The sequence below is a fragment of the Fukomys damarensis genome, unplaced genomic scaffold (assembly GCF_012274545.1).
Source record: "Fukomys damarensis isolate Sample0158 unplaced genomic scaffold, DMR_v1.0_HiC HiC_scaffold_15, whole genome shotgun sequence".
NCBI lineage: Eukaryota > Metazoa > Chordata > Mammalia > Rodentia > Bathyergidae > Fukomys > Fukomys damarensis.
The window spans coordinates 39364234-39390730 of NW_022900927.1; the positions used below are offsets into that span (position 1 = coordinate 39364234).

Sequence of the window (26497 nt, forward strand, 5' to 3'; positions counted from 1 at the left end):
CAAAAAACAGAAAAAAAAAAAATCAGATATCTGTAGTAGTGTGGGTTTGTTTCTGTGGCTTTTTTTTTTTTTCTGTATTAATTGTGTGTTAATGTGAATTGTTATGCCTCCAGTTTTGCTCTTTTTGCTTAGGATTGCTTTGGCTACTTTGAGTTTTTGTGCTTCCTCAGTGCATTTTAAGATTGCCTTTTCTAGTTATGTGAAGAATGTCATTGAAATTTTAATGAAGATTGCATTGAATTGAATTGAATCTGTAGATATGGCCATTTTAGCAATATTAATTCTACTGATCCATGAACATGGAAGCCCTTTCCGTCTTCTAGTGTCTTCAGTTTTTTTCTTCAGTGGTTTGAAATTCTCATAGTAGTTTTTCACCTCCTTGGTTAGGCTGATACGTATAGTTTGGTTTTGAAGTTGTTGTGGATGGAATTGTTTCCCTGGCTTCTTTTTCAGCTAGTTTATCATTTGCAAATTCAAAAAGCTATTGTTTTTAATGTTGGTTTTATATATCCTGCTACTTTGTTGAATTCTCTTATCAGCTGTGAAAGTTTTGGTAGAGTCTAGGATCTTCAACATTTCTTTACTCTAGAGGTTTTCATTAAAATTTCCCTATTTCATTCCATTTTCATATTTCTTGATTTTCTAAAAACTACAGATGCTTTCTGAAGCCAAATCAATCTCCACCAACAGCTAATATCTTCCAGTGACTTCTATCACATTTGTGATAAAAATCAAATGGTTGGAAAAATCTAAAAATTCTCTTGGATCTGACTTTTCTCTCTCTCCCCCAAAAAAGTACCATTTCCATGAGAAACCAGTATCATGTTGCCTACTAGCCAAAGTCAATACCTGGAAGACCATATTTGTAGAGGACAATAGCATATAGCAGAATTGGAGATTGTCTTGGAGCGGGACACTGATTCCTCACTTGGGAATGCAGATGCCCAAGAAGTAACTAAAAAGCAGTAGAAAGTTTAATTTCTGCTTTAATCTTGACTCTGTCTCCTTTGGTGCCTTAATTTTTGAGTTAGACCTGTGCAGCTCTGCACATAAGGTGTGTGTCAATGACTTACAGCATGTCTATCTAAAAACTTACTGTAGCCCTAGATTCACCTAACCTCTCGTCCCACTTCAACATAGATAGCTATATTGATGAAGATTCCTTTCCTACATCATGCTTTTTTTCATTTGCTTTTTAAAGGAAAATGTCCAAAGCTGCTTCGTTGGGACCCCCAGATTCAGTACTTTAGCCTGTGACTCCACTATTCCTCCATTCTTGCGCTATTCTATTCTTTTGAAAACATAATGTTTCCAACTTCACATCTAGGTATCCTGTCTCTCCAATTCCCTTTATCCCATCAGCCCTTTTTCCTTTGATCATCACCTATGCAATTCTCAAAATACCTCATTTATTTATGTAGGAAGCCCTCTCTACCCTTCCCAGGATGGTTTGTGCATCCTTTCCTGTTGAACCCATACCTCTCTTCTACCAGATCTTCGGCAGCTTCTGTTGCAACCACCCTTGTTATCATCTCACAATTCCTACCACTATACACTCCTCGAGGGCAGAGATTGTATTTTTAACTCTGCATTACTAAGCTGAATACACAGAGCAAGACTTTAATGTGTGCTAAATTAATATAGTATTAGCTAACTCATTTAAATCTCCCAACATTCTGTGACTAAGGAGGTAGAAAAATCTCTATTTTCGTTCATTTAATAGGCACGAGGCTGTGAAGATTCAGTAACTTATCCAAGGTCTCATAGTTATTTAGGAACTGAATTTGATACCAGTATTCTTTATACTCTTCTCCCCTCCTTCCTACATGTATGCATACCCACGCATGCGCACATGTCACCTTTGTGAATTTTAGGTCAAGTTATGATAGTAACCTGATACAGCAGTCCCTTCCTATCTGTAGTTTTACTTTTTATAATGTCAGTTACCTGGGGTTAATCACAGTCCAAAAATACTACACAGAAAAGTCTAAAATGCTAAACAGAAAAGTGCACTAAACAATGTTTTAAATTATGCACTGTTCTGAATAGCATGATGAAATCTTGCACCGTTCCCACCTCAAATCACCGGTACGCCTAGTGTATACATGTCCATTAGTCATGTGGCAGATGAACTCATGGTTTAATAATGCTTATGACGGAGTAATTCTCATGCTACTAATAGCCTCAAAGCACAATAGTAGTGATACTGGCCATTTTATTACAGTATATTGTTATTACTGTTCTATTTTAGAATTAATCATTTTCTTACTCTACCTAATTTCTTAACTTACCACAGTGAGTAGAGGATAAAACAGTACAAATAAGGTTTGGTACTATCCATTGTTTCAAGCATCCACTGATAAGGAAGGACTCAGGTAAGAGAGGGCTACTGCATTCCTATCACTGCTAATATGTCTCTAAAAGGGATTTTTTTTAAAAAAAAAGAACCATTTGCCAGTCATTTTTGAAGAAGTGTGTATTATTTACACTTTATTACCACAATCTACATTTTTTTAAAAACCTCAAGAGTGTTGTTTCTAGAGGCTTTCGAATTTGCTTTCAAAATATCTCCTTATTCAAAGAAAATCTGATGCAACCTCTTAAAAATCTGTGTTGCAATAGGTGCTGTGTCACCAAGAACCACTGGAAAGATAGGGTTAAGACTGCAAAATGAGCTGCAAGCCATATATGGAGAAACCCATTTCTTAAAACCTGCGATGAACTCCGCTTCCCGTTCTCTCAAACCGGTCTGCTGTGGTTTGTGAAGCCGCCAGCTGAAAACTAGGAACGCAAAGCCAAACTCAGAACCCCGTGGGGCTGGGCGCCAGCACCCCTCCAGGGGGACTCCAGGCCAGAAACACCAAGCATGTGGGTCACTCTCGTTTCAACGGCCTGGGTGATTTCTTTTGTCTCTAGTTACTCATATACAGCAAATACTTTGCCAGATACCAAAAATGAAGATTTCATCAAAGACTGTGTTCGAATTCACAACAAGTTCCGGTCAAAGGTGATTCCAACAGCCAGTGATATGCTATACATGGTAAGGAAAATATCGGCATTTATAGCAGAAGTCAGTCAAAGCGGCTCATGTGTATATAATCTGTGGGGGTGAATCCTTGGTAATCGTGAATGATTTTTTTTTTTGCTTGTAATTAATGTGTGTAGTAAATACATAATCTCTGATCAAAATATATCCAGTTTTCCCCTTAACTCAATATAAGAAAGCTCCACAAATTCATTTTAGTTATTTTTTGGATACTTTTCTTTTGGTCATGGACTGCCCCATTTTTCTGTGTCTCTGTTTTGTTCCATTTTGTTTTGTTTTTGGGGGTGTTGTTTTGAGGTTGGTTGGTTTTTGTCATTTTTCTCCAGTTAATATTTGCAAGGTTTCTGTTTTTTGTTTGTTTTTTTTTTTTGCCTTGTCTCTGTTTTCTCTGAGGGGTGGGTGGGGTTGTTGTTATTGTTTGTGCTAGGATCAGTATCTCAGGAAAGCCGACCACCTTCTGGGGGACAACAGATGGGATTTTGATTCTGGGTTTGAATCCCAGACCCGTGGCTTTAAACTGGTTTTAAACCTTTCTGAGCTTCTTAGGATGAGGGCTGCGGTGGCAGCATACATAAAATGTGAAACATGGTGTAAACTATCTTACATGCAAGTTGACATTCACTAAAATGTTGCTGTCTCCCTCGCTTAGACTAAATTCCACAAAACTAGATTACCATAGTTCTTACCAGCCTTAGTGCTTGAAAACTAAACAGGACTTATATGCAGCGGTTCCTTCTCTCTAGTCTCGTCATCGAGCTTCAGTTACTATTCAGATTTCATCCGTTCCCTCCAGTTACATTGTTGAGTAACAGATTCTATTCTTGACTTCTGTATTTTTTAATACTTATATTGCAGACTTGGGACGCAGCACTTGCCCAAGTTGCAAAAGCGTGGGCAAAAAATTGTCACTTTGGACACAACCCACAGCTGAAGTCAGGCAAGCTGCACCCAAAATTCAATTCAATGGGAGAAAATATCTGGACCGGATCTTTGTCCCTGTTTTCAGTGTCTCCAGCCATCTCAAATTGGTACAGTGAAATCCAATACTATGACTTCAACACTAAGAAATGTAAAAATGTCTGTGGCCATTACACTCAGGTAAGTACTGGCCTGTATTTTTTAAAAGCTATCTTTTCAAGAATGGGGAGAGAACTGTAAATTAAAATACGTAAGCTACTGCACGTGAAAATGTGAGTGAGTAGGAATAACAGTCTTACTTTAGTAATAAATGGGATTCAGTGGTATGGCATGGCATGTGTAAGGCTTTGGGTTTGATGCATCACAGAAAACAAAAAAGAAAAAATAGAACAGAGACTGTATGTAATATCAAAGGGAGTAGGGCTTGAAGAGTCTGGACATATGGAGAGAAGTGATATGTGAAGCCTATCAGCCTGAACAGCTCTAATAATGGACCTTTTAAGATAATTTATATACATTATTTAAGGCCTATCCAATATCTGAATGTGAATTCTTCCTTACTAGCTAAATGACATTGGGGAAACTTCTTAACCTCTCTGATCCATTTGTTGATCTATGGATAGCAGCAGCTCCCTTACAGGTTTGTGGCAAGAATTGAATGAGGCTTTCAATGCAGAGCTAAAACCCTAACTCACTTAAAAAGTGGTTGCTGTAGCTACATCTTAGCAGACCCAGGCACTCTCTGGACATCTCACGATGGGGGTGCCTCTTCTAAGGTGGGGCTAGAGTATAGTTATCTTTTAAAGAGTTTAGGATCACTCAGTTTAGCTCTAGTATCTATGTGCAAGGGAATGAATTTTAGAAAATGAATTTTCTTATGCCCAAATATTCTCCAGAGAGAATTTATAAGCTTAGTTAATTTGGCAAGATTCATGTCTGAAATCTCAGGCCCATATGACATAAAGTTGTTTTCTCATTTTGACTCTCTATAGTGATGGCTGTGGCGTGTCTTAAGCTGTATATATGAGCATGGGCTAGAGGATCAGAAAAGGAAGTTCCTCCTTGCAGACTGCCTTCCCCTTGGTTTGTCAGCTGGGGAGCATCTGTTGAGGCTGTCCCAGAACTTCCAAAGGAACAGTGCCCTCCTTTGGCAAGGAACAATCCTTCCTCGGGGTTTTAAATGGTGTGTTACCAGAGGAACTTTCATCTTGTATCTTAAGGAATCTCTGTGGCAACTCCAACCTAGACAGCTGTCTAACCACTTTCCTACCTTTGAATTCCACTTCCAAACCTTGGGGAAGCTCAGATTCCATCCTTAGCTCCTTTCTTCTTCTCCCTAGGGAGCAAATTCTGGTTTTGAAGTTGGCTTGATCCTTTTCTGTAGCTATACTGGCCAGTGATTCAGTTCTGTGAATGGGTCTTCCCTATCCTAGTGTTCATGCCAGGTACTGCCCTTTACTGGAAGACTTCTCTTGGCTCTCAGAGCAGCTCTGGGTCAACCTCACTTCCTCAGAGAAGGGTCCCATGCCAAACATGCCCTTAAAACTCCTTCAACAAGGTAAAAACTCTTATATAATGGCTTCATGACTGCTTTTGTCTACATTTTGTGAAGGTCACCTGCTGACTCTAGTTCACCTGATATCCCCCGCATTTAGCAGAACTCTCGCTTGTCACAGTGCTATTCAAAAAGTTATGGTAAAAAGTGTTAATTTGATATCACTGTAAAAAAAGTGTATTTAATTTCTGGCTTGCTGCCAGCTACTGGACCTTTAAATGATTTCTTCTTTTATTTTATGACACAAAACTTCTTAAAGATAAGCCATTAATTTGTGGGGGACCAGTGCAAAAGAAAAGAAAATGTAGAATGTAGAATCCACTCAGAAAGCAAGGGGAAAGTATAATGAAGACACTGGAATATGCAAAAGCATTTTTTTTTTTTTTTTTTTTTTTGGTACCAGGGATCAAACTTGGGATCTTGCTCCTGTGAGGCAGACAGTGGCACCAAGCTAAATCCCCAGCCCAACAGCATTGATTTAAATCAAGGATGAAGATCTTTTGAGTCTAGAAGCTGGCTGTTTGATTTCCCTCTACATCACTGACCACTACTTTTCATTTGCTTTGTTAACTTGTTTTTGTGGGGGGTTTTCTTAATCCCAGGCTTTCATTTACATTTTTGTCTATTATTTTGCCTGTGGGATGCCATTTAGCCCCGTATCTTCCAGCTTTGTATTTCTAGCCTAACTCTGTCCTCTGAACTGCATACGGCCAAGTGTAGCAGCCATGCCAGTCTTCAGTAGAACATCTAACAGGCAGCTTAAAACTGATGTTGTAAATAGAACCTCTTGCCCATGCTCCTACTCTTGTTCTCCGTATCAATAAATATTTCACAGACCCCAAACCAAAACTGTTACCCTACACCCAAAAGCAAATCTATTCAGCTACACCTACGAGACATGAATCTGAACAGCTCTTTATCACCCAAGTGTGAGATAGATGTTTGCATTCTTGTACCACTGACATAGCCTGTACAGTGGCCTCCTTTTTTCTTCCCTTGCCTTTCTTTCTTGGTCTGTTCACTTTATAGCCACCTCTGGGATCTTTTAGGGTGTGAAAAAAGTATCTACAAGAATCTCCATTACCTCTTCCTCCACTTTGACCAGTACATCCTGGCTCCACTGGCTGCCTTTCTGCATCTTAACAAGCAAATCCCACCTCAGGGTCTTTGTTCCAAAGAGGGCCCCATGAAATGTGCTTTCTCTGTTACTCAAGTTTCCTAAATCTTCATCCTCACCACTCACACCTCAAAGTCTCTTCAGAGATGGTTCCTCTGAACAATCCTATTAAACCAGTTCCTTTTCTTCCTGTCAGTCACTGTCGTTAGCTTTTTATTTCTTCAGCCTAGTAACTATAAAAAATGTGTTATTTCAACACACACACACACACACACACATCGTGGTAGTAATTATGGGTCTTGGTTCTAGTAGAATTTTGAGTGCCTAGAACTTACTTGGTAGAAAGTGGCTTTAACTCACTGAAGTGAATATATCTCACTATGTTTATTTAGGAAGTCCTAATCACACCCAAATACTCATCTCATCATTTCTCATTTCTGTGTTAAAAATCCTTATTTATTTTCAGGTTGTTTGGGCTGATAGTTACAAGGTTGGCTGTGCAGTTCAATTTTGCCCTAGAGTTTCTGGCTTTGACACACTTTCCAATGGAGCACATTTTATATGTGACTATGGACCACTGTAAGTGCTTAAATTAACCTCTATCTCAAAATAGACATTACATTTTAAAAGAATGCATTTTCATTATTTAGAAATCTACATAATAAAGCTTAAAGGAGAAAGTTAATATAATTCTTAATTGCTTAATCCAGAGATCTTCATTTCCATTCTGGTTCCTTTTTTCTGTGTATTATAAACACTACATAGATATACACATCTTTAAGAGCACTAAGTGTAAATGTTCATCAGGTACACAAATTATAATTTGGATAATGGTGAAACGATGGAAAAAAAATCAATGTTGCTTTATATTTATTGGTATATTTAAACTTTGGAAATTTTTAAACAGTCATTAAAAGAGCAGGAATTATGAATAAATCCTCAATTTATATAAGCTTATTTTAATTTTGTCAGTTTTATTTTGAAAATGGAAACAGCTTTCCCTTTGAAAACTCAGGCAGTGACACTAGCATATTCTTTAAATTGATATATGCGTATACTTGGTCATTATGTATTTAGAAACTGCTATCATACTAGAAACATTTAAAATTATATCATTAGTATTCCTCATTAAAACATCAAACATAGCTGGGCATGGTGGCTCATGCCTGTAATCCTAGCACTGGGAGGCTGAGGCAGGAGGATCACTTCAAATTTAAGGCTAGTCTGAGCTACATAGTAAGTTCAAGGCCAGTCTGAACTACATAGTGAAACCTAGTCTCAAAACAAATCTCAAATCTAATTTCAATAATTGTAAAACGATACTTTAATATTTACAATGTGATTAGAACCATTCTAAATACTTGCCATTTATCTTCTTAAACGTCTATGAAAAGAAAGAAAAAAAAGGCACACCTGCATCTTGTTGGCAGCTAAGAAAACTGAGGCACAGGCACGGTGAGTAACCTGCCGGTGCTGCACTTAATGCCATAGCTGTACTTTGACCTGGCTATCTGGCTTAAGAACTATGCTCCTGATAGTAACATGATGGACAACCTTGGACATAAATCTTAAGTTGCTTCTATTTTCCTACAATTGCTAGAATACTTCTAGTATAGCCATTTTTAATTTTTTAATACCTACTGGCAAATATCGTATCATTGTATCAATTTATACTTCCTTGTTATTACTGTTAGAATTTTCTATTAAATTAGAAAATACAATTTTATTTTGTTTTCCTTTGCATCTCTTTGATGACTAACAATTAAACTCTTCATTTGACTGTCCATTTATAAGTCCTTTGGTGACTCATTTGTGGTCTGCTCATTTTCTACTAAAGTGATTTTCTTTGATAGTAACTGCTTATATTCTAGGGCTTTTTAACCCTTTACCATCATATAATACATTTTTCTTTAATTTGTTGCTCTTTAATTTTGTTCAAATTCCTTAAATTTGGCTGAAACAAACCTCTTTCCTTGAAGTATTGTTCAGAAGAGATGTTTGGTATTCTGATTGAATATGGGGAGGAAACGGGGCTCTGAAAGTGTTCTTCAGAAGAAACCAGCTTTGACTTAAAATCTCAAAGTCAGAAAATAAAGCAAATCCAGGAAAAAGTAGCCAAAGTCATAATTCAACCAGGGGTAGCATTTAATAACATTTTTATTAGTAAGGGTAGTTTATTCACTATGCTGCCTGAGAAATCAGTTCTGTGAATCTGAGTTTTCTCTCCAAAATGTAAAATAATAGCAACTACCAGTTAGTAAAGCTGTAAGAACTATACAGAAAGCTGTGCAAAAACAACGATATGTAACGCCTGGCAATAGTGATGGCTCCAAGAGTACTTTTATTTTTGTTCTAATAATAAAGTGCAAATGTGAATTTTCATGGTATATTCACTATGCTTAGTTATAAACATTGTAAAACTTATAATCAGTTATGATCCCATAAAGATGAACTTTATACATTCATTTATTCAAACTGTTTAGTAGGCTTCAAAGGAGAACAAGACTGGTGAAGACTTTGACCTTACTAAAGTTGTATTATGAGGCAGACACACAATAGTAACTGCATTATCATAGAGGCAAGTAAAATATAAAGAGTACTAGAATAGGAATTATCAATAGGCTAGCAAGTTTAAAGTATAGACAGAACACCAGTGTGCTTGGACTATTGAATGAGATAAAAATAAGAAGGAGTAGTGTAGATCTTGCAGAACCTTGTAAATAATGGCAAAGTTCAACTTCAAGAGGAAGCCAAATAAGTATCTCAAATAGAACAGAGTTCTGCCTTAAATTTGGCGTTCAGTCTACATGAAGTGTGGAAAAAGGATTGGGGAGTGAAAGAGACCCGTAAAAGAATGCCCTCACTTCCTTCTGCCTTAGCGATTTTTTACCATACACAATGAAAATCATAGGTCCCCATTCCTCCAGATTTTAAGAGTCCAGTGTCCTCTGCAATATCTCTAAGTATGCCAGGGTTTAACTCACCAGTCACTTGTAACTCTCCTCTTTACTCCCTGTTACCACTGAGCAAGAATAGTGCATAACAGAACTCTATCTAGAATGGACTAGTGGGAGGGAGGACAGCATAAAAGAGGAAATAACCTTGACCATCGGCTAGTATGTACCTAGTGGGTTTTCACCACCCCTACTTTCTCACATTCACCTTGTCTCTCTTCCCTAAAGTCTTGACCACGCATCTCTCAGGCTAGTAGGAGAAATACTAAAACTTTCTGCTTCTGTCTAATCACTCCCACCTAGACACATTCAGGCCATTTTCCCAAGATGAATTCTTATTTCCCTACGATTCACAACTGCCTTTTTGTAACCTTCTTTCTAAGTAGCAATTTCTCCCTTATTTACAGTTTGTAATGTACAATTAAATAAGGTAACATCAATGATTTTACTAAAACCATTTCAGAACTTAAACCACCTACTAGGTACTGTGCTTTTCAACAATTAAAGGTTTTCTAATGACTAATACAGGTTTTGGCCTTTTGTAACTGCTATCAGAATCCCTTATAAATTGACTATTCTCCATGATATAGAATAAACACAAGAATAAGTGAGGGATTAAGTTATGAGGATCTGTTATTGTTGGAGGTCAAAGTACAGTACTACTGGGGGGAGAAGTGCATGAACTTGGATTAGAAAAAAGTTACATCATTCTTGAAAATATTTCCTTGTACTATGAAAATAAAACAGTACAGTCATTTTAGTAATTAGGTACTAACATCTATAACTGCATATATTTTTATCATATTCTATTTGTTGCATATACTTCAAAATACACATTATGTTCATTATTACTTTGAAATTATAATTGGACCTTACATTGGATCTTATTCAGTACCTAAGAAGCACATATTACTATATTGTCTTTTTTCAGTTTTGATAGCTATTTCATTTTAATCAGCTTCTTTTATATCCTGTGTATTCTATGCATTGAAAAAAACAACTACATAGAGTCTATAGGCTTCACCAAATTGTGAAAAGGTACCATACAAAAATGAGAGTCACTGAATGAAATGAACAGCCTCTCATCATTACTACTTTGAAGATACTCATGGGGATATAAAATGTTTACATATTATTTTCTAATTAGTGACCTTGGTAAATTTACACTTTGCCTAAGCCTCTAGCTACAGAACAAACAGTACCACACTCAGGTTTGTGAAATTATTTCACTCAAGGATATTTAAAATATGCCTCACACAGTTAAGTGTCCACTAATTATCTATTATTTGTGTTACTTTTTTTTTTGGTACCGGGGATTGAACTCGGGTCCTTGCGCTTGCAAGGCAGGCCACCAAACCGCTGAGCTAAATCCCCAGCCCTCGTATTACATTTTTTTATGTGAAAACATCCTACTTTTTTTTTTCCCTTGGTACCAGGGATTGAATTCAGGATCTTGCAAAGCCACTGAGCTAAATCCACAGCCCAAATCCCACTTCAAATCTTCCCCTAGTTCATTATTTTCTTTGGGAAAGCATTACCCCATCTAAATAGCTCTAATAAAAAGTATGGCGACTTGGTAGTCTAGAAAAGAATTAAGGGTCATGATAGCTTTTCTAAGAGGAAGTTTTTAGATGACAATAAGCCAGAAGGTAAGTAGCAGGACCATATATCCTTGATGTCAGACAATCTAGGTTTCCTTCTGAATCTGTTATGTGTAAACTGTGATGTTTGGCAAGTTATTAACCTTTTAGATGAGAGCTGTCAAAAGTAAATGAGATGATGTAGATTAAGACAGGTTAATAGACACAGGCATATAAAACAGAAATATTAGCAACCTCCATTTTGTTTGTCTTTCTATATATTTTACCAACTAATATTCTGCCCTTCCACCTAATTGTTCTTCTGAGTATGGTCAAGGATTCATGGTAAACTGCAACTGAAAAAAAAAAATACATCTCTACTAATGGAGAGTCTTCTGCTTTACAGAGGGAATTACCCAACTTGGCCATATAAAAGAGGAGCCACATGCAGTGCCTGCTCCACTAATGACACGTGTTTGGACAATCTCTGTGGTAAGTAGAAGTCCACAATAAGACAATGTGATGGAAACTATTATAACTTTGCATAGAATTAAGAGTACAACTATGTGTTTTATCCTACTGGCAATTTCCAAGGAAACTGGCATCAAGGAGCAAACCAACAGCTTACCACTCTAGAAATTAACACATTTAAAAATGAGATATTCTTTTGAATAGGAGTATCTTATAAGATATCCACTATTTTTCTATGTTATGAGGGAAACCTCAAGTTACTATAATTATGCAAATTCTGTGGGATTTTTATGTTCGTATCTGTAACAAACCCAGCCGCTCAGAGCAGCAGGGCCGAGATGCCTCAGACAGACAGGACAATAAGGTGAGCTTCCCTGTACAAAATCTTGTGTGGTAGAAAAGACTCCTTCCAGACCTAAAACTCTCAAATTCTATTAAACTGCTGCACCCTTCTTCCCTGTTTGTAAAAGGAATTCTTAGCGTTACTCCAGGAATAGCAGCACTTCTTAGACTGGCTATCTGAGCCAGTCATTTTTCTCCCTGTCTAACACTGTTTATTTTACTCATATAAATGAGACAATTCTAACAAATAACCACACTATAATTAATTTCTTCTCACAGAATCATTTATTTTGTTGGCTTAATACTACAAAACAGTATATATCTGCATGCATATATTCAGGTAACTTTTCCTTCCTAAATTAGGACTGTATCGTAGATGTTAAAACTATAGCTATTAGAACCAATATACCAACCTCTACTTCAATGTCCAGTTCTACCATTGGGACCTTTAGCAACCTTCTGTAAAACAAAATGTGCATGAAAGTACCATCTCAGAGAAATGGTGAAATAACTGCTTTCCCTTTGAAAATATAGGTCATTAGTACCACCAATACATTAAAAAAAAAAACAAAAACAAACAAAAAAAAACTATTGCTGGAGTTTTAGCTTTTGATCTTTGAAGTAATAGCACAAGGTGGTCTCTGACCTTCCTGGGGTAAACTTACAAGACTAAAACTGTACTCTCAATGATGAAAATCCCTTGGCTTAAAATGAAAGCACATGACAATTTGAATGATATTTATAAAATGTGAAATTAATCACTTATTTTATATTAATTTTTCAGACTGATTCTGTCATTTTCTATTCAGAAAACTTGATTTATGTAATTTACTTTCATATAAATTTTGGCTTAGTTGAAAGCATTCCATTTTTTGAACTAATACTGAATAAATCATAGGATTTATGATTAAAGCAACTTCATAATAAAAGATGGGGTGGTTATTAAGTCTGATAAGGGTAAAGAAGATAAAAGCTTTTATTTAACAGATCCCTATCTCTGACTAATTATGGTAAACACTGGAGTAAAAACTTCCTTCATGGTGTTTTAAATATTGTTTGTAGTTCAGTAAACACCAGATTTATGAACTATGCTGAGCACACCAGTGGTACATGATTTTAGCTATGCATGCAATGTACAATGGATGTACATTTGTTTCTATAAAATACTGAATAATGAACACCTTTGAATTTGGGGAGGTAACTGCCAAGAGTTAGGATAGCAACTCTGTTAATTCAGCACAAACTCCAATCCCAAGAATGAAATCAGAAATGCCCACAAGGGCCAAGAGTCTCAGGGTTCCTGATGGGTTCTATTATAGGTAACAAATACCAAATGAAATGGAAAAGTGTCTGTTTAATAAAAGAAAGCAACAAGACAAGACAAATGGCAACTATAAAATTCATTTCTTCCTAATGTTCAGAATGTCCAAATCTAAAACCTCAGTGAGAGGCACTGATAACTTACTGACACAATGGAATGGATGAAAACAAAAGCTATTCTTTACCAGTGTCTCACCATAAATACATCTTTGGGAATAATTTTCAGAAAAATATTTTAATTGTTCACACTGATTACTTCTAATTTGTATTTTTAAATATTTATGAATTTAATATTAAAAGTATTATAAGCAACTTATACATGTAAAATGATTTTTCATTATAGTGGTATAATTTCCTTTGCATAAAAAGTTTATATATAAAGTTAATGTAAGATATATTTTTAAAAATATGAAGTAGTACAAAAGAAAATCTTAAATAATTAACCTTTGAAAAATCACTGCAATAAAGCCAAATCAAATTGATTTAGTACTGAGAATGAGGTAGGAGGATCGCTGCAAGTTCAAGACCAGCCTGAACTACACAGCAACACCTTCTCTCCAAAAACACAAATTAATGATTACAAAAATTTATTTTTAAAAATATAAAAAAAAATCTGACCAATATCTAAAATTTTTATTCTTCCTGATTTTACAGCTAATCTACAGCGAGACAAAGTCACACGTACGTATATAAATCTTACATTGCTTCATTAAGTGCTATTAAATTGTTACATTATAAGAAACAGTGTCTAAGAGAACATTTTATGTTTATTTCACAGGTTACTACTCTATTGTCTATCCAGGCTGGCCTATACATTCACGTAATAGATACACATCTCTCTTTCTTATTGTTAATCCACCAATTATACTACTGTCTATTATAATTACCCTCTGGGTTAAGCATAAATACCCTAATTTAGTTCTTTTGGAATAATACACTGGACAGGGAACTTATTAACCTATTTATGCCAAAATGGAAATTTTTTAAATTATTGCATGAAATTCTTGTTACTAACAAAAGTTCACGGAACAAGAATTTGTTTATGTTTTGTTGTTATGGGCATTCTACAAATGAATCTTTAGGCAGTGAAAAGTTAATATATGGCCTTTTAAACAACAGTAACATCTGGCTGTATTTCTAATTTCTTTTTTAAAATGTCAGAATAAATACGTTGCTGTAGTAAAGCCTTACTCAAAAGAAAAACTGTTCCATATCCTAAACTCTATAGGACAAACTCATCTTTCCTTTGCACTTTTCTATGAACAGCATTGTTTTTAGGTGACCACAGCTAGATTTTCAGTAAGTGACCTCGTTTCTGTGTTTTATCTTCCCAATCTAGAGAGAACGTTAGATATAGGTCAGTGCTGGTGAACCTACAGCACGTGTGCTACAGCAGGCTGTTATCACTGAACGCTCTAAAAGGAAAGATTTGCCATCATTGATCTAGGTCAGTCTGATTCATCCTAGGGTTCTTCATTGGTTTAGCTTCAATTCTCAGGTTCCTGATTTTTCCTGCTCTCTTGCAATTTGATATTACTGTTGACCACTTACCTAGACTAAGAATAAAATTGTAACAGAGATTTCAAAAGGTCTTGATTTTCTTCTTATGAGTTCTTTAATCTTGTAAAAAAACACAAAATGTTAAGAAGGAATAAGCCAAAATATTCACTTATGAGAAGAGAAAGCACTGAAAATTTTGCACTTATTTTTCTCAAAACCAAATGATGGGGTAGCATATTTAAAGACTAATGAAAAGCTTAGGCATTCTTTGGATTTAATGCATTATTACAATAGTCACATGCACATCTATAAAAAACTAAAAAGTAAAAAGTTACTCTAAAAAAATCATGTGTCAGTAAAATCTGCTGGAACTGGTTATATAATATATACAACATGTATACTACTACTCTGTAGCACAAAATTTCTCAGAACACACATGAAAAATAGAATAATTTATATCTATAAAGTACTATTTTATGAACAACTGAAACTCAGAAAAAAGGGATCAGAGTGTTATTGGACAACTCTAATGGCCTGTTTCTCAAAATCCTTTACAAAAGGAGGTAGATGTATAAATTAACAGTTCAAGGTCTGGTTTTTTATATTACTTTTTTTTCTTCTTTTTCTTTTCATCTGCTTCTAGCTTAAGCTTAACTTCTTCAGCTGTAAGGGCTCCAAGTTTCTTATTCTTTGCTTTCTTAACCTTTTCCTTGATGGTAGCCACATCAATTTTAGTTTCAGTAGAAGCTAAAAAAAGTTAAAAACATAAACAATTCTTTAGAAATCAAAACATAAAGAATATATGTTTAACTGGGCACAGTGGCACATGTCTCTAATCCCAGCGACCAGGGAGGTTGTCGCATGTGCAGTCAGCCTAAAGCACAGCCAGACCCCATATGAAAAACAAGTGTGTAATTCAGTCATTTTAGAGTAATCATCGAAAGGCTGTTATAAAATGTAAAACACCTGCATAAGGAAAGTTAGACGTTTCTTCAAAATAAAACATGAAAATGGCTTGACAGTTTAAGAATATATAACGGATATTGCTAAATATTTGAGATTAGGTAATTTTTACTTATAGTCTCTTCCATATTTTAGAAATTTAAATATTGGTGTGCCAACTTTTCATCTTGCAGACTAAAATAAAAAAAATTGCATTTCATGAAAAGTACAGGTAGATTAGGTTTCTAGTTTCAGTAATTTAAAGAGCTAATCATAAAGCTACACATTAAAATCTACCTAAGACCACAATAAAAACTTAATAATGACTAGTATTTAACAAGACTTTAGTAAATAGACAATAATTTTAGAGAATTTGAATGTTTCCCTCACAAAGCAAACCATGTATTCCATGCCTAAAACGTGAACAAGTACAAAAAGGAAACAATGAAAAATATGTAACTTTACAGCATAAAAGAATCACAAGATAAAACGTCACCATATAGACAACCCAGCCACTTAAGGTGCAGAGATTTAAAGCCGTCACTATGAAAAGTGGCTACATTCTTAATCTTTTTAAACCTAGGTTAACCAGCTACCAAGACATCTGAAGTTTATTAAACTGACAGACTATATTATCTCCATAGGCACAGTGTTTGTTTTAAAAACTATTAACCATGAACCACAACATGATACAAAAAACGTAATGTGTTACATCTGGTTTTAACCAATAGTTTACATGTAATTTTGATAGTGACCTTTCTCCCACTCAGTGTGCTACTGTGGCTATGGACGGTTACTTTAGGAAGAGTGCAAGTGTTCATACAAAGAGTACAAGTGTTAATAGAAGGAAGGAAAATGCAAAAGGAGGAGGCTAGAAATGGAGAAGGCCTGAGTTTTTCTTAGTCTCTTTTAAGAGACTTTCTTGTCATTATTTTGTTCTATAGTCCAAAGTAATGAGAAATCATTGTTAACAACATAGAAACAAATCTTAAGCCACTGATCAAATAAACAAAGAAAATAAAAACAACAGAGTGCTCTGGGTTTATGTCTTCCCAAATACAAGTCATGGGTTGGGAAGGACTGCCATTCTGAGACACTCTGAAATAAGCATCAACTATAACTAAATTATAAATTCAGTCATCCCTTTATGCTTAGTAATTAATGAAATCCTAAGATATCTGATGATAGTAATTTTTTGGTTAACACAAGAGGTAAATTATGGTTTTACTTTTCATAGATAATAATACACTTCCAAATCAAAAGGCAAAAAATGAGCTTTACCTTCCTTACGTTTTGCAACTGGCTTTTCTTTAGGTGGAATAAACGCTTTATTTCTTTCCTCTTGTCTCTTACTGAGAGCTTCTGCTTGTTTAGCCTACATTAAGAAGTACATTAGCAAGATACAATTTATAAATAAGTATATATGAACTTTGCTGTTAATGTTGTGAGGAAGACAGTCTTACCTTTATTGCTTCCATTTTCTGTCGCTTCTTCTGATTTGCCTTCAAAAAGTATTCACCACTAGCCAATTCTTTGTCAATCTATTGAAAACAGTATTTATAATTGCATCAGAAATAATGCAAAAAGGAATTTCCTAAGAAAGTCAAAATGTCGTTAGGGTAAAAACAGTGGAGTCAATACTCTGATAAAAGATGGCAACACAGAAACAACTGCCCTTAAGCAGAGGAAACTACAGACATGGAGATAAGAAAGAGAAGGAAGTGATCATGGAAAACAAAACAGACAAATTCAGGTAGGATGGAAGGTCAGTGCCTCAGGAAAGCATAAAGAAACTAGAAAGATAACTTGGGGATTAAAGAAAACTTTGACCAAGAACAAACTGGAGGCATCACAATATCTGACTTCAAAACATACTATAGAGCCATAGTAACCACAACACTTGATGAATTTAAATACAGACACACAGACACCTAGAAAAGAATAGAGGTCACAGATATAACCTTTGCATCTAGAGCTGATTCTTGACAATAGCATCAAAATGTACACGCAAAGCCTCAATCAACTGTGCAGAAGATTGAAACTTGACCCCTCTTTGTACAAAAATCAATTTAAGATAAATCAAACACCTAAATCTTAGACCTTAAAGCTGAAACAGCCAGAAAAAAGCATAAAGAGAATATCTAAAGACACTGGCACAGAAAATAATTTTCAGAATAGAACTGCAAAAGAAGAGTTAAAGGAAACTGACAGATAAGAGTATAAATAACTGAAAATCTTCTGTACTGCAAACAACAGAGTGAAAAGATGACCTGTAGCACAGGAGAAAATATTTGCCAATACTTCATCTGATAAAGGTTAATATCCAGGAAAACAGTGAAGTCAAAACACTTAACAAAAAACAAGTAATCTACTTTAAAACTGGGCAAAGGATTTGAATAGACACTTCTCAAAGGAAGATAAATGGCCAAGATAAACAGCCAAAGGATATTAGCCATCAGGGAATCGAAAATCAAAACTGAAATAAGATACCATCTCAAACCACCAGAGAGAATGGCTATTAACAAAATATAAATGCTAAAAAAAGGAGAAAAAGGAACTCTTATATACTGTTGGTGGCAGTGTAAATTAGAACAGCCAGTATGGAACTTGCTGGAAAATTCTAGAGTATGACTCATCAACCCTACATATGTATATGTGTGTGAAAGAAATGAATGGACATGCCAAAGAGATAGCTACATGTACATAAGGACAGACACTATTAACAGGTGAATAAATAAAGAAAATGTGGTCTTAATGTGTAACTGAGTATTATTCAGCCATAAATAATGAAATCCTGGGGCTGGGAATTTGGCTCAGTGGTTCTGCAACCTGCTTCGCAAGTGGAAGGGCCCAAGTTCAATTCCCGGTACCCCCCCCAAATGATATCCTGGCCAGGCATGGTGGTACACACCTGTAATACCAGCACTGGGGTGGCTGAGGCAGAAGGATCGCTGTGAGTTCAAGACCAGCCTGGGCTACATTGTGAGTTCCAGGTCAGTCTCAACTACATAGTGAGAACCTGTCTTAACAATTAACAACAACAAAAAACTAAAAAAGAGAATGAAATCCTGTCATTGGCAACAAAATGGATGGGACTGGAGAACATCATGTTAAGTGACATAAGACACAGAACTAAGTACCTCATAGACAGAAAATCAAATGGACCTGCAAGTGGAATAGTTACAGTGGTACCACAGTTCACAAACTTAATTCTTTGCACAATTCTGGTTCAAACTGAATTGGACAAGAATGGTTCTCATAAAAAAAAAAAAAAGTTTGTGAAACAAGGTACCACCGTATTACTAGAGATTGGGGGCTGTGGTGAATAGAGGGAGCTTGGATTTTATCAATGCATATTATATGTGCATACAGACAGAGCACATTAACTGCATTAACATGCTCAGTTAATAAGCATAATGAATATGTACTGCTAAAAAACATGAAAAAGCAGCTTGCAGGAATAGGGAAGACAAGCTAGTAAGTATAGGACAGGGCCAGAAGGGGTATGGTGGATGGTGTAGATGCATGGTTCAACAATGCGATCACTACATTCTCCAACTATCATTTTCCTTCTGGTCTTTCTTCCTCTTCCAGAGTAGATTCCATGATCCAACACTTTCATTATTTTTCACTATTATCACACATTTATCAAACTTCCCTGAAAAACTCCAAACACCAGGCTGAACAGAAGAAAAGATGATCACAGAATCCTGAGTAGAAAAACAGATGCAAAGAGACAAAGGTAGAAATAATGAAGCAAGGTTCCAGATTGGTAAGTATGGAATTCAAGTAGACAGGAAAGGACTGATACCGACTGAAAAAATTACAGCTGACAGAAGTTGAAGGATTTCTTTACTGATGGTCTTAATATTTCAGACAAGTAAAATGCTGTATCAGCTGTTAAAGTGAAAGGGTGCTGACAAGAACACACACAGAGCTGCCAGAGAATACTGAAAACCTATCAGAGGTCGGAAACAAAAATTCCTAGTGCATTTAATCAAAATATGAGACTTTCTCCAGCTTAGACAGATACAGTAAGCGAGGCGTAGTGGTGCATGCCTGTAATCCTAGCACTCGGGAGGCAGAGGCAGGAGGATCACTGTGAGTTTGAGACCAGGCTGGGCTACGTAGTGAGTTCCAGGTCAATCTCAACTACATAATGAAACCCTGTCTCCAAAAAAAGGGAAAGATATAGTAAAGTTTTCAGACTGATAAAAGTTTTAAGAGTTGTGCTGGGAAAGTGAGGTAGAAAGAAAGTGACTTGGGGAAAAAAAAACCCAGATGGGCAAGGAAAGGAACCAGAAGACAGTTAACAAAATAGAGTTCAAAACAGAAAAAAGATGCAAATTTATGACCTCTAAAATCATACAGCACATGGTCAAAAAAAGTTACTAAAGCAGAGAACAGTGTGAGCTAAATCACTGAAACTTTTGTCTATATATTATGTACAGCAGCTACAGGAACAAGATGGACATCTACTACATTTATGTAGTTCATATTCACAAAGTGAAGACCCCATCCTCTACCCCTAACTCATTTAGCTTGAAATCCACCTATTTTTACCTTCCTTTTACTTCTACATACACCTATACACTCTACTTAAAATAACCTCAATAAATTTCTGACAAGACACATGAAAATGTTTACCCCTTCATATAAAGTTTAACATTTAATACTAACCTGACTTTCTGGCTGTGGTGGTGGGAAGGGTGTATACTCTTTCTTAGCAGTTTTCTTCTTTGGCTCTTTGCGTTTATTCACGTTTTTGTGTTTGAACTGTGGCAAAAATCTTTCCCAACTTTGTGATCGTAATTCAGAATCTTTTGCCAACTCTCGTTTAATCATTAAGGTCTTTAGTCATACACATGTAAATAAAGTGAAACTTCTAAATGTCAAAATTCAAACATTTGTTATACACATTGCTTTTAAATAATTTTAAAAATAATTTTAAATGTGACAGTTACTACTCTCTTCAGTGGAATTAACCAACTGCACCAATAAAGATATATCATCTCAAACATGCACAATTTGCTAAGCAGCAGAAAGCTATTAGAAATTTAGATTAAGAAATCTAAAATTTTTAAAATCAGATGAAAATGAAATAAATTCAGCTTTTCAACCATTATTCTTTAAAATCCTTAAAGTTCAACTCAGTAAGAGCCAAAAGGGTTAATTAGTTGATATTCCCCATAAGCAGGAAGTTTTCAGTAGCAACCAAGATGCCACAATACCACAGGGACAGAAGTCCATGTTCTAAAGATTAAACAAAAATCAGTATTTATATTGCCCCCACTTCATTTGAATTTTGTATACAACAAAACATAAGAGGATGTCAACTAGGCATCAGAGGCACAACTAGCTTTCTTTTCATCTGTGACATCCTAATGTAACTCCAAATCAATTTTACCCTAATCTAAGTGAATTTTATCAAATTTAAGTGGACTGTTTGACAAATATCCACCATAAAAGAGCTCAATACAAGGTTATATTTAGAAATATCACCAATTTTATGTACAAATGAATATAACATATTTCTTAGAGCTACAATTTTAGTGTTAAATTTCAAAGAAAGCTTTAAAGCAATCCAATATAGTCCAAGTCTATTTAACAAAAACCAGGCAGAATTCTAAAAGGTCAGATCTTTATAATGCACAAACTCACTAAGAAAAGTGAACTGATATAATCTACAATAAATTCTATGAAGCTTATTTTCATTGTACTGTATTAAAACTATTAAATGTATAAGATCCTCTTTAAAAGTTTTTACACTAGAAACCTAAGCCCTAAAGGAGGACTAAGGTATAGTGAAGTGAGCTGAACTTTACCTCAAATTGACCCCCCTGGCTTTATCTTTTTTGTGTATTAGACTTTCATAAAAGACTTAATTTCAAGAAATATCTCTGTAGCTAAAGGAAATTTGACAATCACTAGAATGGTAATACTCACTTTGATGTTATAAATTGGATGAATATTCTTCATGGTATCTAGAACTACTTTTCGAACCTGAAATTTGCAAAGAAAAATGAATTTATTAATTATTAAAGACTTTAATGAACTGGATAGAAAACTATACTGCAAAATATCCTAACAGTAATTACTAAATTAAATATAATAATTTCTTCAATTGTTCTGTGGCTTCTACAACTTTCACAATGGTAGTCAATCTCCTGTGTATACAATAAAGTTTCTGTTAACAAAGGGGAAAGAAGACTGGATTCAGAAGCAGAAAATAACTAGACATGGTGGTGCATGCCTGTAAACCCCGCACCTAGGAGGCCAAAGCAGGAGAATCATCATGAGTTCAAGACCAGCCTGGACTAGTGGGTGGCTTGTGTTTTGATGTGCCCCCAAAGCATCATTTTCAGAGGTGGCTGAATCTACAGTGTGTGAATGATTCATCGTAGAAATAGGCCCCAAGGGTTCTAGGATTAAGGGCCTGAGTGCTACCTGCCTTAAATAGTGCGAATAAGATAAAAGGGGCAGAAAGATGCTGTTAAGATTCCCTTGTTGCTTTTGCTACTCTGTGGGCACCATGAACTGCATCGCCTCTGTGATACCCCTCTGCCATGTGCTACACTGCCTTGGAGCCAGCCAACTATGGACTGAAACCTCTACAAGCTGTGAGCTAAATAAACCCATTCCTCTCTGGCTTTGGGTGTCAGGTATTTTGTCTCAGCAATGAGAGAAAAGTAACTAAATCAACTAGACAGTGAGTTCAAGGCTAGCATGGACCTTATCTCAAAACAAAACAAAACCTAGAGTTAGAAAATAAGGACCAAATTCTGGGACTGCTGCTACTTACAGAAAGTCATTCTTCCTGTTCCAGCTTTCTCATTTAAATATGGAAATAAAACTATACATCACAGGAGCCTACTACAAGAATTAAATAAGGTATTTCAAAAACTTTGTAACACTATAAAGTATTCAAGGCATTTAAATTATTATTGCCCCATGAAAAAAGGACAATTAATGAGAAAGGGCCAGCAGAATTACTTTTAAAGGCTTCCAAAGGGAGCAAAACAACACAGCCATATCCAAATTACAGCAAATGAGTGAAAAAAAACAGTATCTGCAGGCTGGGGATTTAGCTCGGTGGTTCTGCTTTACAAGCGCGAGGTCCCGAGTTTGATCCCTGGTACCAAAAAAACAAAAACAATATCTGCTTCAAAGATTTTCTAATAACGTTTGACAAGTTAAATAAAATCTTCATGAAAACATTAAATAAATATACTAAAATTCAAACAGAAAGTGTACCTTACAGTTTTCAGATTCTGACCTCTACTGGCTGCATTAGTTACTGCAAATAATGAGTTTGCTCACTTTTCCAATTACATGTAATTACACCTTATTTTTCATGTGTGTTATAGACTAAAATCTTAAATACCCATTTAAATTTTATAGTTGAGGAGCCATGTTCACTGAACTAATTCAAAAACGGATGTTTCCACAATCACCAAAATGTTAGGTCCAGGTGTAACAATTCCCTCAAATTAGATGACAGAAAATAATTACTAATGGGAAATCAAAGCATATGCTAAAATACAAAATAACTATATTACAATGTATTACTCCAGGAACAAATTATTATAACCAAATTAATTTGTTCTCTGCTAAAAACTGAAAGTAATAGTTCTTACCTCTTTTAAGCCACTAAAAGGTCCAATGGCTGAAACTGTGTTTCCCTGAACCATAATGTAACAGTTTGTTAAGAGTTCCAATGCCTGTATTAAAAGAACAGTAAGGTGAAATTTAATACACTGAAAAATTCATGTAGAGAAAGAGAACTCAGTTTTTCCACTGATAAGAAGTACCTTCAAAGTAGATCCTTTGGGACCAATAAGCCGTTGTCTTCTCTTTACAAATCTTTCTTTATTTCTTACTAAAGAACCTATTTTAATGATGTCACATGCAATATCATCCTGAAGAATTCGTATTGCCTTTTGAGAAAATAAAAATATACTCTTTAAGTTCTATATAGTAATAATAATTCTATATAATAATAATAATAACTTCCTAAGTCCTAAGTAATTATATTTAGGCACAAATCTAAAAACTCAATTCTAGAAGTGAGGGAAAGAGACAGTGAGAAAAAGATACAAGTATTGCATTGCTAATGTTGATGCAAATAAAGCAAAGCCTACATAATTTTAGATTTACCTGTTCAAATGAAACACTTCTTGCTAACAGTTTTATTAGATCTCTGGCCCTGATGATGATGTATGGATCAAAAGTCTTCTTTGTAGTACAAACAGTCATGCTGCCCTCAATCAGGTCCAGGGTTGCATTAATGTGCTGCAAGAAGGAAAGACCAAATAAGCAGTTGTCTAAAAACAAATTCCATTTTAGATCCTTACTGAGCCTATCCCAACCAAGTTATTAATTTCTGTGACACTAAGTGATCTGTCAAATTTTACCAACTCCCTCCCTGAAGATGCTGTATAAACACAATGAACACTTACTTACTTTTATACACTTTACAGAACATATGAAACTGAAACAATTGAAACTACTTACTTGGCTTCAGAATACTTTAAATTCACTGTAATAAAGGGTATCTGTAGTTTAGAAAACATATTCTTAAGTCACATTTAAGATATACCTAAAAGAAAAATGTAAAGCTATATAGCTTCTGTATCTTGTGCTCAAGTCCAATCTGAAATCTATTCCCAAGAGAAATGCTTTTTCCTTTTAAACTTTTTTTCTAGTTGCTTAGGGGATTTACTAGAAAACAAAAACAAATTATCATAAGTTCAGAAGGAAGCAATAATTTGGAAAATTAAGCATTACATCTCAATTGGGAGAATTAGATTTCAGCAAAGCAAATAAAAATGCTATTCTCTTACTTTTGAGCTTAATATGAAGAATACTTGGATCTCTGTGAATTTAAAAGAAAAAAAAATGAGTTCTGGCCAAGATGTAGACAGCTGTAAAACAGCCTGCAGCTTGCAGAACCACCTTTATCCCCATTAGGTACGACCAACTCCACAGCAGTCCCTCAGTGAGAAACATGTATCACAACCTAATACACAAGTACACTAACATATACACAAATATATACATACAAAACCAAACCACAGGTTTCACAAAATGATACTTGTCGTTACCATATGCGATAAATTCTTTCTCAATTTGAAAAATATACACAATCCACTGCTCTACAGTTACAGCAGCAAAATCATATAGGGAAAAATTGGTTACATAATCATCTTCCAAGGGGCAGGGATTCAGCTCGGTGCCACCGTCTGCCCCACAAGGGCAAGGTCCCAAGTTCAATCCTGGGTACCAAAGAAATAAAAACAAGAAACAAAAAAAACCCCATAGTCATCTTCTATTTAAAATGAAAGCAGTAAGGAACGTGACTCAGCTCAAATTGGACAGGTGAAATGGCAACTATCAAGCCTACAATAGGTAATATGGACTTTAACAGGTGAGTTTTAGACATTTCATGAAATCTCTAAAACAATAAAGGAATGGGTATTTCACAGTAATTTATTATATACATAATACTAGTGAACTATAAAAGAATAAAGTTTGTCTAGACCAGTGGTGGTGAACCTATAGCATGCAAGCTGTAGCTGGCTGTTTATCATCACTAAAAGCTCTAAAAGGGTCACCATCACTGGTCTAGACTATTTAAATTACTAAAGGAACCAAATTAACTAGCAATGCTGGCACCTTAAAAATCAGCACAAATAGGCCAGGGATTTAGTTCAGTAGCCTTTCAAGCACAAGGTCCTGAGTTTGATCCCCAGTACCAGGAAAAAAAAAAAAAAATCAGCACACATACACTTAAAGGCAAAGGGATAAAAAGAGCAAAATCTCAAAGAAATGTATAAAATATGCATACATGTTCATTCAAAGCCTTCTGCACTAAAGGCCAACACTCCTTCAAGTAGGCCTCTCTATATTTAGGGAACAAAGTTGCAAAACTGCTCTCTTCCAAGAGTCCTCTGGGATTGTCCTCTTTTGAAAAAGCTGGTTCCTTCCAACCATCAGGAACAGTGAGGAGTTCTGATTCATCTACAATGGGGAAAAATTTATACATCACATTGTAAAGATCTTGTAGACACTTTTAAAACATTATTACATAAATACATTCAAAAGTTTCTTAATACTCTCCTTCCACTTCCTATTTTTATCATTCACAAATCAAAAAACAAGCCTCTCTCATCAAGATACTGCATATGTTGCAGGTGCCTCATAAAGTTCTTTAAAGGCAAAGGCACTATTCCTTATATCCACTTTAGTTAGCATATGCTTGGCAGATGTGGGTATTCAAGAACCTCCTATTGCACTACCCTATGATACATTTCAAGACTCAAATATCATTTTTATTTTACATTTTAAGTATCAGTAACCTTTTTTCTTTCCTGGAGTGGAACCTGGGTATGCACATGCATGTGCATATTTACATGTGTGCACACATAAGAGTGAAACTTCTAAATGTTTATTCTGGTCAGTTAATAATCAGTGATACAAAGAGCTTTCAGTGCCCTACTTTTATACATTTTTTTTGGTAACTACAGAAGGAAGAAGAACCAGTACACATCATTCCCATTTCATACAAAATAATCAGTCCAAAAAAGTTAAGTGACCTGCCAAAAGGGTCACAAAGCTGACTGAGTCTAGAACTTCTTTTACTAAAAGAAAATGACTCTTAGCGCCAACGATTTAGCTCAGTGGTGCCAAGCCTGTCTCACACGTGCAAGGTCCTGAGTTCAATTCCTAGTACAGAAAAAAAAAAAAAAAAAA

General features: G+C 35.4%; 2 protein-coding genes across 8 annotated transcripts in view; one reads left to right on the forward strand and one right to left on the reverse strand.

The window, feature by feature from the left end:
• Positions 1 to 14709, forward strand: part of Glipr1 (GLI pathogenesis related 1) — a 74712-nt gene extending 60003 nt beyond the window's left edge. For all 5 annotated transcript variants that reach the window (XM_010639568.3, XM_010639567.3, XM_019209831.2 and 2 more), the window contains exons 2-7: positions 2623 to 3040; positions 3902 to 4144; positions 7103 to 7215; positions 11577 to 11662; positions 13958 to 13984; positions 14082 to 14709. In XM_010639568.3, the coding sequence (XP_010637870.1) occupies positions 2867 to 3040; positions 3902 to 4144; positions 7103 to 7215; positions 11577 to 11662; positions 13958 to 13984; positions 14082 to 14236 (798 nt within the window). In that variant the 5' untranslated portion in view covers positions 2623 to 2866 and the 3' untranslated portion in view covers positions 14237 to 14709. The remainder of the gene's footprint in view (positions 1 to 2622; positions 3041 to 3901; positions 4145 to 7102; positions 7216 to 11576; positions 11663 to 13957; positions 13985 to 14081) is intronic.
• An 82-nt stretch (positions 14710 to 14791) lies between these two features.
• Positions 14792 to 26497, reverse strand: part of Krr1 (KRR1 small subunit processome component homolog) — a 22167-nt gene continuing 10461 nt past the window's right edge. For all 3 annotated transcript variants that reach the window (XM_010639560.2, XM_033763783.1, XM_010639559.2), the window contains 9 exons: positions 25593 to 25765; positions 23903 to 24037; positions 23557 to 23682; positions 23383 to 23466; positions 21692 to 21748; positions 20426 to 20596; positions 17209 to 17286; positions 17027 to 17120; positions 14792 to 15550 (listed from right to left, as the gene is read on the reverse strand). In XM_010639560.2, the coding sequence (XP_010637862.1) occupies positions 15408 to 15550; positions 17027 to 17120; positions 17209 to 17286; positions 20426 to 20596; positions 21692 to 21748; positions 23383 to 23466; positions 23557 to 23682; positions 23903 to 24037; positions 25593 to 25765 (1061 nt within the window). In that variant the 3' untranslated portion in view covers positions 14792 to 15407. The remainder of the gene's footprint in view (positions 15551 to 17026; positions 17121 to 17208; positions 17287 to 20425; positions 20597 to 21691; positions 21749 to 23382; positions 23467 to 23556; positions 23683 to 23902; positions 24038 to 25592; positions 25766 to 26497) is intronic.